Source organism: Solea solea, chromosome 1, assembly GCF_958295425.1.
Source record: "Solea solea chromosome 1, fSolSol10.1, whole genome shotgun sequence".
NCBI classification, from domain to species: Eukaryota; Metazoa; Chordata; class Actinopteri; order Pleuronectiformes; family Soleidae; genus Solea; species Solea solea.
This window is the reverse complement of record NC_081134.1, coordinates 34,879,184-34,899,963: the sequence shown is the minus strand read 5'-3', so window position 1 is coordinate 34,899,963 and position 20,780 is coordinate 34,879,184. Positions and strand designations below refer to the sequence as shown.

The 20,780-nt window shown below is 40.5% G+C and overlaps 1 protein-coding gene across 2 annotated transcripts in view; it reads left to right on the top strand.

Moving 5' to 3' along the window:
* Positions 1–20,780, top strand: part of ptprn2 (protein tyrosine phosphatase receptor type N2) — a 127,667-nt gene that overhangs the window by 19,668 nt on the left and 87,219 nt on the right. The window contains exons 3-8 of one of the 2 annotated variants that reach the window (XM_058646598.1): positions 6,854–6,967; positions 13,464–13,717; positions 16,947–17,400; positions 17,542–17,838; positions 18,086–18,126; positions 18,465–18,886. In XM_058646598.1, the coding sequence (XP_058502581.1) occupies positions 6,854–6,967; positions 13,464–13,717; positions 16,947–17,400; positions 17,542–17,838; positions 18,086–18,126; positions 18,465–18,886 (1,582 nt within the window). Of the gene's footprint in view, positions 1–6,853; positions 6,968–13,463; positions 13,718–16,946; positions 17,401–17,541; positions 17,839–18,085; positions 18,127–18,461; positions 18,887–20,780 lie in introns of both variants that reach the window. The other variant, XM_058646589.1, reaches the window with a different exon arrangement.

Here is a 20,780-nt window from a genome sequence, read left to right as displayed (position 1 = left end):
TATAAAAAAAAAAGAAAGAAATGACTTTAATTACACAGTACACCAGAGCAATAGAGAGGAAATGGAAAGCAACTGCTGACAGCTTGACAGAAAAAAAATACCCCGAGGCAGAAGAGAGAGTAGTGGTGCTGGTGGGTTCATATTACGTTACATTAGACTATCACGCGAGGATATGAGGGTGGTGTTTCCTCTCCCGTGTCCTCTCATTGTTCCCTTTATTTGTATTCATATTCGTTTACCTTTCATCCTCTTAAAAATGTAATTACGGGCGCTATAGCCAAACACAGAGAAAAGACTAATGTTTGGTTGATGTTATCGTGAGTAAATAAGACAATATTTACTTTGCTTCATAATCCTTTATCTGTACTCCACTCTGTCACTCTTCACTGGACACTGGATGAGCAGCAGCCACTACACAGGGGGATGAGTGGGAAAAACTAGGTCTGCCACTTTGACTCCTCCTGTGCTCCCAGAAGGTGTAACCTGGTTTATTCTGGGCTGGGCCAACTGTGCTCCTCGTCGCCCGTGCTGTTGCCGTGCAAAGCGGTGGAGGGGAGGAATAGATGCCATTTTATATATACGATAACTATTTACCCCCCCCCCCCCCCCCCCCCCCCCCCGCAGCTTTTTAACCCTTAGTGCACCCATGGTAATTTGCCGTGGAAATAAAACTTCTTATATGGACGTCCTGGGGGTGTGTGATTATAGGTCACATATTCAGGCTGTAAAAGTGATTTTTTTCCCATCTTTTTATGTGTTGTTGAATCAAAGTTATGATTCATTTTAATAAACAGTAGCGATAATTGTGCAGAAGTCACAGAATAGACCCTTTTTCTTTTCTTTTTGTTCATAAAAATGGGCCAAGTGAACTTTGAACTGTGACGTATTGCCAAATTTTACTAATTCGATCCGATTTTAAACATTTTTTAAATAGCTTTTGCTCAAGTGTGTTTATATAGTTGGTGAAAATGAAACAAAAGGATATAAGACACTCTATGTTGCACATTCTTCATTCGCCTCTGTATATACTGTACGTTTTAACATAGTAATGGAAGCAAGCAGAAATGCCAATGTGTACTAAGGGTTAAAACCCACAGCAAACAAGACACCTTCATGTCAAAGTGAAAACACTTCACTCTGTGAAGTGATCTAAATGAACTGCAAATATAAAATACATAAGAGCATAGGAACTCGCTCCAGGCCGCTGCTATTACGCCTGTCAAGCTTTCGTCTCGCGCGGCACACGAGTAAACACGAGCGGGTCCCTCGCCGTGTCAATCAGCGGATGCTCTTTCTAGTTAGTGTGTGCTATGAAAATGAAATTGTAAAACTTGTACGTTTTTGTCCAGCAGTTGATGGAATTAATTTGAATCCAATTTTTAGTGAGTTTACAATTCAGGTTGAAAAACAAAATCACATGTGACCCAGGGTTTGATACTTCACTGTTAATGGTTTCAATAATTTGAGTTCTCAACCCTTGCATTAGGATACAGAGTCGTTCATATTTTAATAGTGTATCACGTGGAGATGCTCCATCGTGTTTGAAGTGCACAACGTGAATATTAAACTGAGTTTTGCAATTTGGGTCAGGACACACTGTAATTAGATATTTTTAGCCAAATCATTCAGCCCTAGTTGTAAGTATCTCTTCCAAAAAGTGACTACAAAAAAGAAATCAATGGCCAAATCAATTACTGGGGAATAGAGGAGTGTGGTTCATTTGTAAATCTGCCCGAGAGCCACTCTTCGACAAAGTGACAGTGCTTATAGGGAAGATGTAAAAGCTACCAACAGTGAGATTGGAAAAGGGCTAATTCTTACAGAGGAAATGTCGTCTGATTCAGGGTAAATAACTGAAAGCACCCACGGGGATCAGATGTTTTATTGGCTAAAAGCAGCAGCTGATTATTAAGAGTGTATTTTTAGAAAGAGCACCCCCCCCCCCCCCCTCATTATTTTGCACTTTTACTCGAAATGTCAATGAGCCATTGATTAGGTAGGTAAAATACGGTCCTCTCCTGTACTTCATTTCAGAAGCAACCTCTTAAAACCTCCATTCCCTTCATTTTCAGCGGCCGCTCTATGTATTTGATTAACCCGGGATTAGAAAAAAAGCATTTTAATTTCAACTGCAACTCTCCAGAGTCTTTTGGTTTTACTGGTACGATACGCTAAGCTAAAGTACGGTGGATAAGTGCCGCAGACGTTTCCCCCCCCGAGGGCACCGGTTGGCTCCTATTAAACACTTAACCGGCGGTGTTTTCATTGATCGGTGGTTCTCCGGGGCCTCAGCTCGGGCCAATATTGTCTTGAAACGTCCTCACTGTATTTTAGATGTGAACGACTGAGGTGAAGCTTCTATCGATCACATCTCGCGATGCGTGCGACCGCAGCGCAAACACTCCGTGTAACCACAATCAAATCTATAATGCTAAACAATTTGAATGCACTCACTAAAGGAAGAGGAGAAGCAAGGCTGTGGGTGACAAACATATTAAGTTAATTAACTGTTAAGTGTTATAACGGACAAATGTGGGACCCACAGATGAGTCACAGGACATTTCTTGTAATTGGAATTTTTCGGTAATTCTACCTTATTTCTAATGCAATATATACATAATAACAACATCAAAGTAAACATTCAGGTAATGTCTTGTTATGGAGGCTATCATCTGTCACACAAATTTGGATTATTAAAGAATTAATAATTGCCAGATTAACTTAATTTCCCCATATGTCGCGCACACATTTTTCATTCTTATCACCAAGCCATCACCTGGTGATTACTGTATAGAAATGACCATCCCCATTACCATCATATTACTACTAAAAAAAAATATTACCATATATTATTGTACTATTACCATATTGTTGCTGTGCTGTAATGAAAAGGTAATTGTTGTTCTACGGCTAAAATTGAATAGGCAGGACGTTTGATGTTTGGCTCCGAGAGTCTGCTTTATATTTATTAATTTCTGTATTTACATGTAGATTGCGCCTCATCCGCCAGTGTAATTATCATTTCAAAGCAACACTTGTCAACCCTGAATAATTTGTAAACACTTCATTAAACGTATCCTGATCACTTTAGCTTTTGTTTCTGCTCCTTTCTGTGCGCCCAGAATACATCTGGCCAGTCTCGGCGCTCTGATTTGGGCCTATTCATTTTCATGAATTGAGTTGCACAGCTAATGCACCTGTTCCAATGCGTCTTAATTTGCCTCCTGGGTCCGTCTCGTCCTCCTCCTCCTCCTCCTCCTCCTCCTCCTCCTCCTCCTGAAGTACAGTCTCTTAGAAAAGCTTCGCTGACTGTCAGCTCCAGTGTTTGCTCCTGTTGTCCCACAGCATTAGCCTTCACAGTTTAAATAGCTTTAGCAGCCGCCGAGTGTCGCCCTGTCTGTCACGGTGGGGGTAGACGGCGTCTGGGTTTAGAGCTCTTTACCTTTTCCACAGCTGATCGTCTTTATTTCTGTCAACATGCTTTTAATCCGACCTCATAGCAGCTCTCGAGTGAGAATGTCACCGACGTACACGGTTTCTTTTATGGATTACATTGGTTCAGGCTCATTTTGCATTAGCGCGGCACAATGAATGGCATCACAAATAATAATCACAAACCTGCTGCTGTAGCAATGCCATATGTGTTAATATGTATAACTGTAGATTAGTTGTCCATTGTTTATCTGACAGACATGTGGAACTTTTGTTTTAGTCCCATTTTTCTCTATTTCCCCCTGTGTTTTAGGTTCCCCTGTGTTACCTGTGAAGTGACTTTATGTTTTCTTGTCTTGTAATACGTGTATCCATCCATCCATCCATCCATCCATCCATCCATCTTCTACCGCTTTATCCTCCACATGAGGGTCGCAGGGGCGCTGTGCCAATCTCAGCTGACATAGGGGGCGATAGGCGAGGTTCACCCTGGAAAAACAACCATTCAACTATTCACTCTCACTCTCTCCCTAAGGTCAATGTAGAGTGTCCAATTTACCTTATCCCCATATTGCATGTTTTTGGACTGTGGGAGGAAACCGGAGAACAAGAAAACCCACGCACACACGGGGAGAACATGCAAACTCCATGCAGAGAGGCCCTTGTTATAACCGGGGTCATACGTACAGTTAATTTGTCTGACTGGTGGTTCTTTAACACGTTCTGTCTGCTTTTGTCTGCTTGCACGAACCAGCGCTGTGAGCAAATGTTGCTGTACGTAACCGACGGAAAACATTAAAACGATAAATATAATTGATCACTTAAAGAATCCTTTCATATCTTTTTAAAATAATCCCAATATGATTCTTTCACCGTAGTTGCCTCTTGTCTTCCTCTCCTCCACTTAACTTCGCCTTCCTTTCCAAGTAGCCTTGAATAAATTCGACCTGCGTGCACTTACGCCGAGGTGCTGAGGTGTTTAATGAAAAGTCAAACATTTTATTGCCCCGGATTTCTGTGCTTCCCCAAGCCTGAAATTAAAATGTAGTCTTTAGCCGTCAAAACTATAGTGGCGTCTCCACTGAACCGCCGGTGCTTATTTTGATAATCTTTGTGTTGTGAAGACACGGTATAAATTGACGGAACAGTACTTTGTGAATTATGGTGTGTGTGGATCAGCATCACCTCAATAAATCTGTCAGCTCTTACAAAGATTTCTTCATAAAATACCCCTGTCTTCTATCTTTTTCTACCCCCCCCCCCCCCCCCCCCCCACCCTTGTGTCTGTGTGTATTTCATGGCTGCTGGGAATGTCCCTGACAATGGAGAAGGAAGTGACACGTTTAACAGTGTCAATTGCCATGGAAACCAATGAGGGATGCGGCACATCAAATATTTAACACTTTTCTCCCGCTCCGTGTTGTGTCACCAGGCTGCCTTCGCTTCTTACATAATATGTGTTGTTGTCATCTAACTGGGAATAATAAGTGGTTCTGGAGGCTGTTGTAGCACACGTGAAACCTCGTCTTGTCGTCATATTAACAATGTCACATATGTTATAATATCATTAGGAAATGTAGGTCGTAAGCGGAGTGTAAGTAGACGGGAGATTGAGACGTGAGCACATGTAGGTGTGAAGTTGTTCCTGTGCACTGCTCGAGATTTAAAAATAACTCTGGAGTGATGTGCTGCGTCTTCTCTGCTAATTCACCACCTCCTGTGGGTTTTTTCTTTCTTTCTTTCTTTCTTTCTTTCATTCTTTCTTTCTTTCTTTCTTTCTTTCCCCCACATACAGAGCTGTCATTTAACCGGTCACAGGCGAAGGGGGGGGAATCAGGAAAACACCCACTTCTCATTTAGAAGGACAATTTAATTTAAAGCCCTGTCTGACATCACATTATTATTATCATTGTAATTAGCTGTCGCTGAATTTTTACACCCGACGTGACACCGTAATACAATTTTTGTCGCCTTTTTTCCGCTTGAAGCTGAAAAATCACTCTTTTCTTTTGCTTTTCTCCGTGTCAACATGTCACAGCATGCATTTCTATGTTCTCTCCTCGTTATTGTCCGACCATCTTGAGGCCACACACACACACACACACAAAATGACTTTGCTCAAATCTCCAGGATTCATCTCGGGGGGTCATCGTTGAGGTGCACTTTCATTTTGTGAGTTTAGCCAATAAGATGCATGATTTCTCTCTCCTCGGCTGAGAGCAGGTGAACTCGCAGGTCGTTTATATTCCCGGCGTTCCATCTACACGCGGCTCTCTAACCTCCCCGAGCCTCACCATCTTTCAGAGGTCTGGACCAGCCATTGAATTATGGGGCTGACAGAGACTCTGTGGCGTTGGTTGCCCCGGCAACATGTATTGAGTAAGGTGGGAGGCCCGCTGATGGGGAGATTACCAGGGTACCTGATAAAGTCCCTCCTGCCATAAACGGCTTCTTATCGTGGTGCTGTCAGTGAAATCTCAGCCATTAGATCCACCAAAACAGGAAATTTCAGGTATGGAGACGCTGCAGGTGCCACACACAATTACTGCATTTCATCTGTGCAGATATAAGATAAGAGCAAGCACCGAAGCTGGAGAGTTACCTTCAAAACAAACCTCTCCAGAATGATTTTTACGTCTGATTTATGTGGTTTTTTCTTTTTGTGCTTTCTTGATGTCACATTGCTCTAAAGTGTCTCTAAAGTGCAATATAAATAAAATGTGTTATTATTATTCAATTTTTTTATTGTGCTAGTAAATGTGTTGTTTGCTTATTTGTCACTTTGAGCTGTGAAAAAGACAAACTGTATCATTCTCCTTATAATAATGACTCAACAATACATAACACATTGTGATTTTCATCCATATCATTACATTTTTAATATATATTGATCTCATGTTTATGCACTGTTTGATGTTCAATGTGTTTTTCTGTCTAAGTTTAACCCTCAGTGCTCACATGGTACAGTTCAGTGCCACACGTGCACCCATGGTTATTTGCTGTGGGAATAATACACAACTCCTTATATGGACGTCCTGGGTTTATGTGTTCATAGGTCACATATTCAGGCTTTATACATTTTTTCTGAGTTGTTGAGTCAGTTATGATTCGTTTTATATCACATTATTAGTAGTGATATATAGATTATACATTTTGAGTACTTTTTGTTCAGATGTGTGTTATATAGGTTGTGCTGGAAAAAAGGATACAAGACAGTCTATATTGCATCTTCACTGTCTGTTTAAACATAGTAATGGAAAAAAAAGCAGCCAAAATACTCTGTGTTCTAAACCACAATTAACTGGTTTCTTCAACATTCACTCGGGAGCAAAACTCAATCATAAAGTAGCCGATATTTCCTCCTGATAGGCATCGTCATCCCAGCCTTAATTCTCCTCTCTTTTTTTTTCTGTCTCTATAGATGAGTTGTTTGGAAGGTGCCAGGAGTTGGTCGGTGCACAGCTGTACACATATGATATTTCTCCCTCTGCGCTCCAACACCTCAGGATCCTCCTCCAGAAACTGGCTCACAGAGGTACACGCTGTCTGTCCGTCCGTCCAGGGTGTTTTTTTTTTTCTCCTCCCTCTTCGACTGCCTTTATCTGTCATGTACAGGGTTTACAGCAAATGCTTGTCAACTGCTGTTGTGTGAAGCAAGCCAAATAAGCCAAGCTGTCTGTTTGGCCGGCAACACCACAGAGCGAGAGCAGGAATCGTCATATCAGGCCTTTGTTTTTTTTTTTTGCCGTCGCCACTTAGCTCCAGCAGCCAATCTAATTGGCTTGTATAGTGGTTGGACATTTACAGCTAATTTTGTGGATGAGTAACTGGTGAGGTGTGCAGTATAATCACATCAGACAGTCTCTCCCACTCAATCAGTGGCAGCATCTAACGTGCTCGCTATAATGGCTTACACCTTTACAGAGGCACCGAGAACAAGTCCCATTTTTATAGCTTGTTATGAATTAAGTTAAAGTATAGGGGTGATGGGAATTAGTGGCTTTAATGTCTCAACCTTTTTCTAAAACGGATTTCAGAGTCTCGGCGGCACCTGCCATCGTTATGACGTAAATGTTCTGGCTGTGGTGAATAATGAGCAGCAGACAGGAGTGACTGTAGCCTCCAGCCAGTCTGCTGTTATGTGTGTTTTTTCATTATTAAAAATAATGGGCACTTAAATGAATTTAGTGAAGGTTTTCTCTCAAGAAATAGAGTGAAATGTGCAAACGTACAGTATTTTCTTTTATCAGCTCCACATATATTGCAACTTTACAGTTATGAGTGGATGGAGTTACATGAGGCTGCTCTTTCCTTATATGAGCTACAAGTTACATAATTGCTTCCAAGAATTGTCTGGAAAAACATTTTTAGCTCACCTTTTTTTCTTCTTCCACACATTTATGCAGACTGTAACTCCACTAGTGACCCACCAGGGGGCAGTAGATACCTGCAATGCAGACCGTGACCGTAAACATCACTCCTCTAGATATAATTGGCTTTGCAGGCCACTCTGAGCTAAACATCTTTTAACAGGCGTGAACCAGTGCTGGAAATCATTAAGAGTAAGCAGTCGGCCAGTGGAAATTAAAAAAAAGAAGAAGAAGAAAATAAGAAAAAAAAAATGCAGTGATGAATATTAAGCCAGGCGAGACCACACATTTATTCTAATTACTGCTTAGAAATAAACAAATGAGAGAGAGAGAGAGCAGGAGGAGGAGGAGGAGGAGGAGGAGGAGAAGCGATCCACTGTGCAAATTTGTCCTGCTCCATTTTAAGAGGTGTTAAATCCCTTCGATGCTTCTCATCATCAAACTTGTTCTCTGACCTTGTGTTCCTCTTAGACAACCGTTTACAGACGTGACATCATCACTCTGAATCATTTCGCCTCCGTTCTCCAGTCTTCGCAGAAATAACGTTCACACACAGCGTTATTTGCAGACGGCTCCACAAAGCACTGTTACTGCTCGGTGGCACAGTATTCTTATCTGCTCAAGCGTTATTGAGATGTCATCTTTGAGACAAGGGGACCCCCCCCCCCCCACCCCCTTTTTCTTTTTTTTTTTGAGGCCAAATGATGAGACCATTGTACTGTAAGCTAAATTGAAGATATGAAAGGGAGGGGAAAAAACAAGGTGGAACATCAATAGCATTGATTTACAATCCTCTTTATCTTGCATCAGAGACACAGGTAGAAATCACACAATCTCTGCTTTCTGCACAACACCAATGTCACTCGGATCAATAGAAATTGACCCTCGTACAAAAGGGCCCGGCTTGTCAGGACGTGTCCACACTGGCAGAACATTGTCTGGTATTCCATTTTCACCACAAAAGCTTTTTGAATCTAACTGCAAATGACTTTTATATCACAAAGAAAGGAAAAAAAAAAAGCAGCTTTACTATATTCTGTGTACACAGTTCATAGACAGGCTGATGTCATCATGGATGGAATCATTACAGCTCTGATAAACGTGTGGAGACACACACTTACCTAAGTTTCATGTAGGGCTGCAAATATTGATCGATTACTGATCAATTACTTAATGAATCGTGAATATTTTCTGCTTTCTTTGCGCTGTATAACAAAGAAATCACTAAAATTGAATAATTTTAGGGTTTTATGGACGAAACAACTTATCTATTCGTGGGGAAATAAATGACAGATTAATTGATTGTGAAAATAATTGTTAGTTGCAGCTATAATTTGTACATTTGTATATATTGACCCCTCCTCCAACTAGGTATTGTCCAATCATTGCTTAGCAACTGTAACTAAGTAAATTGTGGCCCTTAAAATCAAATCTAATTTCAGTTTACTGCAAGTAAACACTTCTTTTCTTTATTTTTATTCCAAATATGATTTTTATTATGATTATTCTGGGAAATAGATAAAACTAAACAATCTTAACTATAGTTTTTACGTCGTAAATGTTTCATCTTTATTATTATATGCAGTATAATACATACATACATGTTTTAAGAGGACACACATACACTGACAGGTTCAGCGGATGAATGCTGGTGTTTTGCACTGGTTTCTGTCACAAAGATCAGAAAGAATCATGTCAAACCGCAGCAGCGCACCGCGTTAAACCTGCAGTCGATTGACCTCGTGAACCAGTGTGGGCCAGCAGATATTCTCATAGCACAGACGAGTCAAGTAAGATGATGCGTTGTGACATTTGCATTAGCTCCATTGACAGGAGTCGTCAGTCAGAGCCAGTCAGTGACCATAAACTGACACCGTGTCACTCCAGCGCCACTGAAGCCACGTTACTCGTGTTTTCACTTCCATCCGACACAAACATGGTTTTTCTTTGTTTTTGTTTTTTGTTTTTTTTTGACAGACAAGCAACAAAAACCTCATATTGTTCTTCCTCATATTCTTTGACAACCGTATAGAGGAGAAAACTCATACTGACACTAACGTACAATGATTTAAGAAAACCAGAAGACTTCTTATGGTATTTATTTAGTGTCAGTGAAACCACCTGGGTAACATTTAACATTTGAGAGTGGTAACAACATGGTAATATTATGGTTATATCACATTTCTAATGAATAATGACGATACTGTAGTGTGTAATATTACATACATATCATGTTATTTCCAAATTATATTCAAGTAATTGCTTGTTAATCAGAATTACAACAGGCTATAATCAGTGTAACACCTTTAATCAATCAATTTGATATATATTTGTATAGTTTCTTATTTAAAATATTAAAATTGACTGACAATATTATCATCATGACATTATTATTGTTGTAACCAAGCTGTTACTTTGAGATTACTGCAATCATACGCTTAAATTACCATAATATTTCCTCCTATAAATAAGTTATATTATCATATTGTTCTGTAATATAAAGTGTTACCACCTGTTGCTTTGGTCATGGTCAACGCACAAAAAAGAAAGTATTTTATGGCCTTGTACATGTTTGTAGTATGGAATCACTCCAGAGGAGATGGTTATTGACATGTTCACAGCATATGAAACACCTTCATGGCACGTCACCAGAGAATAAAAAAAAACAACACTGACCCACTGAGGGGGGGTCAGTTATTATAAAATAATGCTGTGCAAACTCTCAAAACTCTGTTTCATCATCCAGTCGAGTTCCGAAGAAGCTGAGTGTGTGTGTTTGGCTTAATGTCAGAAACTGTATGAAATAATGATTTCAAACGGTGCATACATAAAAAAAAAGAAGGTTCTTGTATATAATTGAATGTTTCACTCGGTTAAATCGTTATACGCCAGCCTCAGTTAAGACAAGATCGAGAACAGCGCTGGTGCAAAGAAAAACAAAGCTATTTGTTTCTCCTTCTCTACTTTTCGAAATTATCGACAGAGAACACGTTTTTGTTTTTTGTTTTTTGTTTCTTCTAGCTGTTGCACCCTTGCAGTGTTGATTTAATTAATATCTCATACTTGGATTGACACGTTTCATTTTGACTAATTAGGCAGAAATTGCCAGTAAATTATTCACACTCTCTTCCATTAATGGCTTTAAAATCAGTCGGTGGACAGAAGTAAAAGGAAAGGGGAGAATCTGCATTTCAAAAACACCAGATGAAACAACAAGACATGTAGACAGGATCCCATCTAATAGGCTTTGAATATTTAGGAGCGCCCCCACCCTGCTCCTCCACTCTTGCTGTTAGTCAGAAAACAGACACAAGGCCAAAAGAAATATCTCGCTTGTTTGAAAGCTGTTGCGTTAATGGCAAGGCCTTAATTAACTGAGCCATGTGCCTGAGACTGTGTGCTATCCTTAACAAGCAAGCAAAAAAAAACAAAAAACAGCAGCACTTAGTGATGGAACCTGCTCTTTCTCCTGGACCTGCCAATGAATTTGCATGACATTTAGCTCCTCGGTGCCAGGATAATCAGCTGAGAGGTTGATTGAGAGGAATCCAACGGTAAAGGCCCCTCCACTTTTCTCCACTGACTTTTTCCCTTCCACAAAATGGCTCATTTTGATTTTGTAATTTGCTAGTAAACCTTTTTTTTTTTCAAGTGTGCCCGTCACAGACACACAAGCCATGGTATGTATGGAAATGAGTGCATTCCCCCAGGACACGCAGGGGGGATAGAGGTGTCACAGTCGATGAAGCTGCCCTCATCCTGTTGTGGGTCCATCACTTGTTTACTGAACCAGCCACAGTTAACCACAGGTACCATATGGATCCTTTGGGGCGGAGTCCAAACCTGTTTTCTCCTCCCCATCACCACTGATGATAATGTAAATGATCATCAGCGCACACATATATATATACAGCAAATATGGATGGCATCGGGGTAAGCCACGGGTAGTTAACTGTCATTGTTGTACGGATGGAAGGCTGAGATGCATTCCAGAACAGTGGCAACATACGCTGCTTTGTGCTCCCTTCAGCGCTGCCAGGAATGACTGGAGGCATCTGCAGCTCCTCTGCATTGCCCAGATCCTCATCTGGTGCTAATGAATATCTATGAGAATACCCGGCATCTGCGGGTGACAAACCAGGCTAATGAAGACATTCTGTGGTGTTGATACTTTTGATTTTTTTTTTCTTTTTCTGTAAATTCCTACCCAGGATGGTAGTTTGTTGCTATTATAAATATGTCCGCATCGTTAAGAGCAGCATTGTTTCTTGACGAGTTTGGGTAAAGGTTAGGAATGTGGCAACTGGGGATCTACGCTGTAATTACTTACTATTCTGCACAAGCAGTGAAGAAAGAGTAGAGTATCAGTGAGCATCTTGGCTCTTTAAAAAAAAACAACTATATCTCTGGTATTTATCTGCTCTTAGCCGATTGAATTCTGTGCCTTCTGGCTTACTTGAAATAGGACCTTCTTTTTTCTTTTTTCTTTTTTCTTTTCTTCCTTGGGATGCTCCATCTGGTCCTGGCACTGCCACGCTCTGCCCCTGCCCAGGAGTTCTGCATCCCAAATATGTGTTGGCAATTAGCAGTAATGTTGGCAAGGCCTCAGGTTGCAGTGTGACATTTTCCCCCAGCGTGTTGATGGGATGTTCAGTGTGTGTGTGTGCTTTTGTACACATGTGTCATGGCCTCCTTACTTTACCATTCTGAATTATCCTAGCTGTTTTTATGTAGTGTTCCTTTACCTGATAATTGATAAAAAACAACAAAAAAACACCTGATTGTATAAATGGTTTATACTAATATTTGCCAAACCCAGTAGATTGGAAATTGTTATTCTTGTCAACCTGAATCCATATGTACACATTGATAACCGAATGAAATAGACCTGCGATTAATCTGTTGATTATTTTCTCCGTTTGGTCCATAAAATGTCAGAAAACATGAAGAAATGTTGATCAGTGTTTGTCAAACCATGTTCTTGTTCTCATTTCTTGTCAAAATGATTGAGTTTGAATGATTTCTTTGTTATATGGAGCAAATAAAGGAAGAAAAGATTCACATTTAACACGCCGAAACCATCAGGAATCTTATATATTGTGAAAGTTCATGATGTGTTTTTTTTAGACAATAGTACGTTGTGGTGTGTATCTTCCACTTTCCTCAAAACTGTCACCTGATATTTGTTAACAAGGTAAAGGAACACTTACTATCTGAAAACATTAGAAATCTTGTTTTAATCATGAAAAAAGCTTCAAACAGATGAGTCGATTGTTCTAGCTCTAGAATAATACTTGCACAACAGGATATTTCAGTGATGTGTGTTACATACAACTACAAAGTGAAATTTGAATGAATACTATCTGAAGATTCCTTTTTTTCACTATACTTCCAGATATTGCATAATAAAAGAACAATCAAGTTGTATGTCTTCTTTATTTATTTATTTCCACTTTCAAAAGCAATGGAACGGCAAGAAAATATGAAAATAAAAGGTCAGCCTTTTTAATTGCACTGCCTCCAGCAAAACTCTTTTGTATAAATTTAAATTTTAGACTCATAAAATATTATATCTCCAGGCTTTGTTGCCTCTCTGTCTCATGTCTTCACTAAAGTAGTTTTCTATTTTTTTTTTCAATCTGACCTCGTATTGTTCTCCAGGACTGACGTGGCGGGATGACATCACTCAGCAGGTTATCACCCGAGAGCTCTCCAAACTGAGGAATGTCCCCCTCCGCCATCAAACCCCACCTCCGAGCCTGTCCGACCACCTGACCGCCTACAGCGGCTCCAGGGACAGGAAACTGAGGCCTGCGCAGGTCGAGCTGAATAGAAACCTTCAGCAGTACCTGAAGGGTTTGGGCTTCCTGCCTCAGGTCAAGACGGACGGACAACGAGAAGGAGCCAAAGTTCAGGTAAGACTCTATTAACCTTGTCAGAGGTGTAGCAGGTGCTGACGTCGGAGCGACACTGCAAAGATTTACACATGAAGTTTAGTTCACTCTCCACAAGCCGGACTATAGTATGACATCTCCTGTGGTACTATAGGATTTAAAAATAGGAATAACTGTGCTTTCTTTTTCTTTTTTCTTTTATCTTTTTTTTAACCAGAGATTCTTCCAAACTTGAAGCGCTGTAAATGGAGGAGTATCTGTTTCTCTGACTGACTGTGTGTCTCCTTTCTTCCATTTTCCTGACAATCGCTCAACCGATTAACTTCAAACATGTTGGTGTTCCTGAGCCAACGGAGTGCGGTGACGACTGTGAACACTTTGTTCTGATGAGCAGTCATCGGGAAAATAGACTGACAGAGATTCCTCTATTTATTTCGAACTGTAAACTTCGGCGGCTGTCACCGTGTCATCCCCCTCCAGCTTGATAGACACTGTACCAGTAATTTAAAAAGCCATCTAGCTGCATTAGGGGGAATCTGAGACCATTTTCACTCTGTACAACTAGACTGTGGTGAAAAAAAATGTGATGCAATCTACTGGTTTCCATCCTGAAGCCAATTCCTCCAGAATTTAGTGAATAGTGATCTCCGTTTGACTGGGAAAATGAGTCAACTGATGTCAGTAAACATTGTCCTCAAGAGTTACTGTTCATCCACAGAACATGATGCGACTTTTGGGGATGAAGTTCCTTTTTAGAGGAAAATAGATGATAAATATGGCACCTGTGAGTGGACACCTGTGTGACTGACAGCTGGTTCTTCTTTTGGCCGCAAAACCTCATCACCTCTTTACAATATTCAGTGTTTTTTGATTCCGACGTCTTCAAAATGGATGTTTAAGTTCCCATGGTTGACGTCATGACCGCTTGCCACTTTGCCGCTGGATGTGAATCTCTCGTTTTCTCCCGCGTCAGTTTATTCAATTGTTAATAATCTATCTCTGGCAGGAAGCAACATATTGAGCCGTCGTTAACTTAACTTGCCCTAGTTCAGCGTCGCCATGTCAAGCCATACAGTGGTATTTATGTTCCGAGGTTAAGGCTGTAAATATTGTTCCGTCCTGCATAAATAAACAAGCACGCTTCCTGTGGCTGAATTATGGAAGGGCCTCTTCCTATTCATGATGAAAAAGAGTCAGTATCTGTCCTTTGCCGGGGTCGCCCTCTCGTCCCCGCTTTGCCATTGTTTCCTGCTCTCCTTCCCCCCGTCTCCCGCTGAGCGGGGACCCTTTTGCACAAAGGTCCTCCATCACCTCTTTACATTATTCAGTCCTCATATTTAGGGCGGAACCCCAGCTTTGTGAGAAATGTGCTCGGCGTCCATCATAGCCGAGCCGCATCCTGCTGCTGTGTCAGTGCAGCCATAATGCAAAGTTGAAGAGTTCAGGACCTTCCTTATTGATGAGATGAGGCCCTTTTGTTGTGTAGCGTGATGGAAAAAAAAAAAAGCAAAGATGGTTAGCATGAATGGCAGCGCGCCCCCGTCTTGCTGTGCTAATGTCATTATGGCCTCTCTGTATGCCGAGCTTGGAAAGACTGACATTTTCTCTATATACATTTGAAGGACAGAAAATGGCACCAGGGGAGATAGCTAGTATTAGTGTAGCAGTAACATGGATAATAATGCTGCCCCGTGCATCAGATACTGCATATTGTATTCTCAATTGAATCATGGGCTTTTACGATGCAAACAAGAAGGTTTCTTGTTTTTGTGTGAAAGAAGGGATAAAATCACACATTATGTTTTGAAAGCCTCTAAATACCAGTAGACTGTAATGTAGTAGTGTATGATAATAACATATATGGCTAGGTTTTGAATCAGATGACTCATCATTTTATTTATTTTTCCTTTTTCGATAAGCTGCTACTTTCCTGTCAGGTGGATATGCATTTAAAGTTTGCCGTGCGTCGTGGAAAATGCATGAAATTACACTTTGAGTGACACTATCTCGACTACGATTTCCATAATGCAATTTCCAAGGGCAGTTGTCTTTGATCTAGAATCCTCATTCATATCCTGCCCTGTCTCGTCGAGCCCAGGTTGCCTCTCTCTTCATATACCAAAGGCTCGTCACAACAATGCTGACCCAGTACAATACAGTTAAATGTTCTCGTGGAAGGGAGCAGAAACTGAAGCAAGGCTGAATATTCATGTGAATTCTGTCACTTCTGTTTTGCAGGAATTAACAAAGTAGGAGTCTCTCTGAGACAGAGGTTTGCTTTGACCTAAATGCTAATGTCAGCCGGCCAACATGTGACTAACATATAGTATATGTTTATTTTTATAATGTTGACTCGTTAGCATTCAACGTTAAATACAGCTGGGAAAGGGAATTTCATTAGTTTTGCATGGGAGATATTTAGTCATTGTGTTTTTTTTCTGGCAAGGAGGAAACTAATATTCCCTCATACAGGACAAGGACAAGGATAATATAGTCTTGTACTCTTAAAAATGTTCTTTGATGGATGATCTACCAATTATTTGTCTCAAACTATTAATTAATCGTGTGTTAAAGTGTCTGACACTAATGAAACAAGACAGTTATGCAGGTTTATACGGCATAAGATAATCAATGGATAGATGTTCAATTTGCTCTCTCATGAGGTGAAATATTTAATCAAATTATTATTTTATTATATTTTTAAATGTCCCTGCTGGAAAAAAACAGTCTAAAAAAAAGAACCAGTTTATTCTGGTTTACCTGGTGGACCATGCTGGTGCATGCTAGTCGGACCAGCATAGACCAGCATGGACCAGTATAATGATGGTGGTGGACCAGCATATGTTGTGATTCTATGCTGGTCCATCTAACAGGTGCTTAGATGTTTCATTAGATATGTGAGAACAATTGATCTGCTGATTAAATAGTCACCCAAAATCAGTGAAAGCATCCAATAGTTGTTGTAATACTAGAACAAAATGATGGAGAAAACATCAGACCACACATTTATGTGCTCAAATTATGGTTCAAAAGAGTTTTTTAATATTGTAAGTATATAAAACATGAAATTTGCTGCTTTTTATGCAAAACAGAATGAACTAGTCTACACCATCCTCAGTCATGAAAAATGTGCATGTATTAATAAAGATTTGAGCCCATGGCATTGCCATTAGCAGCGCGACTGCTAAAAAACAATATTTGACATATTAACATTAATCTAAATGTACTAAATTGACTTGTTTCTTTCAAGAATGAAGACATCGAGTCGAATGGTCGTTCGGAGCCCAGCTGGCCAAAACCCAAGCAGGGCTGGAAAGAAACAACTGTCTACAGCCTTCATAAAGGAGATGGCAAACCTCCCGTCACCAAAGTCTTCTCTCAGAGTGGAGAGGGCAGGCACCCCAAGCTCAGCACAACCTACTCCAGCCCAGACCCAGCGAGGAGCAAGCTGCTTTCCAGCCATTTAGAGCGGCTTCTTGCTGGGGCACCGAGCGTTCAGCAGGACTCCGGGGCTTCAGAGGCTTCCTGGCCCAAAGGAAAGCTTCACTACCTCGGCTACATCCATCCAGCTCCGAGTGAACATGCAAAGCTGCAATCTCAGGAGGCGTTTGGCTCCAAAACACAACGGCCTAATCTAGACAGGCTGCTGTTCAAGGCCGGTTCAAACCAACTGCCTGCCAAAGAACCTCTCAGCGTCGTGGATGGTGAGATTAACTTTTTTTTTCATGCGTTGTCATAAATATGGAGTGTATTTTATCATTCTTTTTTTCTTCTCTGTTGTGGGATATAACAGTTGGATGCACTCTTTGATTGTGGGCGGTCCTTATTTTCTCTTTCCTGTCCAGAGCGATTCATCCAGAATGTGGTGAATCGGCTGGGGAGCCACAGCATTGACATGGAGGCTTTAATGGGCAAAGACCTGGATCAGTTGGCTGAGGTCATCACAGGGGCTCTGCAGGAAGCGGATGAGAAGGAACAGCCTGTGACTGGGGTCCAGCCAGGACGAGGAACCGCTGACGCCATGGGGGACATGGATGGTAGCAAGAAGCCACTGGCAGCCACACTGATGAATCAAGACCAGCAGCTTAAATCAGCCCTAGACCAGGATCCAAACCAGAAAGACACACTAAGAATGAAACAAGGTGGGAGTGTTAGAGGGAATGATTGCTGGCAAAACTGAACACTGCTGTGTTTGTTTTTGGTCATAGATATAAGACTATGTGGCACTGTAACGTATAAATATCGAAATAATGCCTTGCTTATATAATCCTGAACGCTGCCAAATGTATTTCTGAGTCCGTCAAGTTAGGTCTAAACTACTTTCTCTTTCCTAAATTGAACAATACTTTACGTTTTCACACAATCTGCTCACATTGTGTTTGTTTCCAGGCCAACAAAAAGACAGTGCAGACAAAGAGCCCGTTGACAAGGTGAATTTAAAATTACTCTGCTATACCAACAAATTGGTTTCTGAGGGAGCGAGACATACAAACTTGCACTTTATTTACTTTTGACTGCTACTTCAAATAAGGGTGATTTCAAAGTTTTGCAGACAAGCATTTTGCTTTTTTTTTAAAAAAACCATAACTGCAGTATGTTTAAAAATAATGATTATTGTCCAACTTCAGTATTCTAACAAAATGGACATCGATTTTATTCACAATACTTCTGCAATTTGTTTAACTTTTAAAAGGAAAGAAATGCCCTTCAATGCACCCATAAGAAATTCATTCAGTTTTCTAACGAGAGGGCTTTGTTTTTAAAGCAGCATGCAGCGTTCTTCTCCAAGCTGCTGGACTACCTGAACCTGCAGGCCTTCGATGACATGGATGTTGGCGTTGGACCACCAGCTCCCCTTCAGAAAACGGTCGGAATGGAGAGTGTCCAGAGCCGGACTTCACAGGGCCAAGCTCCCGTCCCCCACCGCGGGGAGGAGAAGACCATCGTCGTGCCTGCGAAGGAAGGCTCCACCCTCCGATTAACTGGTAGCCCAGAGGGCCCCGACCCTCAGGTGGACTCAAAGATCGAGAGGTTGATGCAGGGGATTCAGGCCGCGACGGGGAAGAAGCAGCTGGAGGAGCCGGAGAAGAAGGACATGAAAGTCAAAACCCAGCTGGTCCATGTCGGGGTGAAGGAGTTCTCCAGCAGAGGGAAGGACAGACACTTTGGCTACATTATCACCGGATCAGAGTGAGTATGAGTCACACTGTTATTGTTAAATGTTGATATTACAGTGATCTGTTTGTAATACAAATTTCTAACCATGATATTACAAAAATGATTCAGGTTCGAACATCATTTCTCTATCATTATATTTTGAAGCAATATTGTACTGTAACAATTTTATTGTAAAAACATCATTATTTTTGTATGTTTTGGTGATATATACAATATCTCTTTCCGGGTAACCGTTTGGGGAACAGGAAATCTTGTGTCAAACATCCAGTTGTATCTATAAAAACGTGCATTTTTCAGATTTAGCAGAAATAAAGCAGATCCTTTAGCTCTTACCACAGTCAGACAGGACACTGGAACTCTTGCGACAAATCCACCACCATCAGTGAGTCGTAAAAAAAAAAAAATAAAATCTATGAAGTTTTTATCTCCCCTGCCACCATCTTTACTGCCCCTCTTCATGTGCCTTCATTGTTCGCAGTGCACATGAGAGCATGTTGGTAGCGTCTTCTGTCTCTTGGCGCCTTCACACATGAGCAACCCTGAACCTGTCTCCATGGCTCCCTCCGTCGAGTGAATGCCGTCCTGATGTTCACTCGCGTTTTACCTCGGTTTCTCTTTCGAGCTGTCCCTTCAAATTATTCATCTCCTCCAACGACTGATGTCATTCTTTTTCTTTACCACTTAAAAATTACACAGTTATTCCAGTTGTTCCACTAAGCAGTATTTTCACTGCAGGGGTAAATGGCTAATGAAGATGCACCCAGGTCATAAAACCATCTTTATGTTTCTCACTGCCTCTAAATTAATTAAATTGATCAAGAGGGTTTTTATGATTTAGTCACAAATAGCCAGGTGCCTTTTATTTGAATTTTTAGGACTTTTCTTTTATGAATGTTTTTGACCTTCATTACAGACTAGACCAGCCGCTCCCAAACTTGAGAGTGCCGAGGCCCGCTTTAAAATCTGTGAAAATCCACCCAAACCTTGAATATTTACAAATTAAAGTGATCAAATTGACGTTAAGTGCAAATACTTACTATTACATGTATATATAACCTGCTATACTTGGTTATATAAAACAAAAATAACACATACTTTAAACACCATGGCTTTGTTTTATTTTTCTTATAGGTTTTATAACTTTCTTATAGGTTTTCTTAAAATAGGTCAGACTCTATTTTACAGCAATTTAAAACGTAATTACAAAAATGAAAATGAAAAACACATTTGTTTACCTTTTGACGAAATAACCTTTTGTCACCCATGTGCAGCACCATCATGGCCACAGCCCACGCTAGACTATAAATCAGGGGTCTCAAATTCAAATGAACTGGTGGCCATTGAGACATTTTTTAGAGGGGTAGTGAGGCTTTTTAGGTTCCAACATTTCCAACCAATAGAGTTTGAAGTCTACTAATAAAAATTAAAACTGTGAATATACTGATTGTGCTATTGTTATCATAAAAGTCAGTCTTTCAGTTTAATATTAATTTCTTTAATCTCTGATGACAAATCATGGTCATTTTATGACTAAATAGAACAGATTTCTTACATATAGCCCCTTTTACCTTATAGAAACGTATATGCAATAAATAAACCGACAGGAAAAGAAAAAAAATGTTAAGACACCATGAAGCTGCTGCTCAGGGCGACATTATTAATGAAACTCGCCTTTCAGTGGCATGCATTTATATCAGCACTGTTGGGAATGTCAGTACATTACTCTGCCAATAACCTCTCTACCTTAGTCATTACACTTGAAAATTGACAGCATATTCAAATAGCATCACCAACAACCATGTAAAAGCCACTCTCCCATTCTTAAGTGGTTATTATGTATTTCATTGCTGGTTCATCTTATAGTTTATTGCTCTAGTTGCCTTTTGTCAGCCGTTCTGTCCGACCT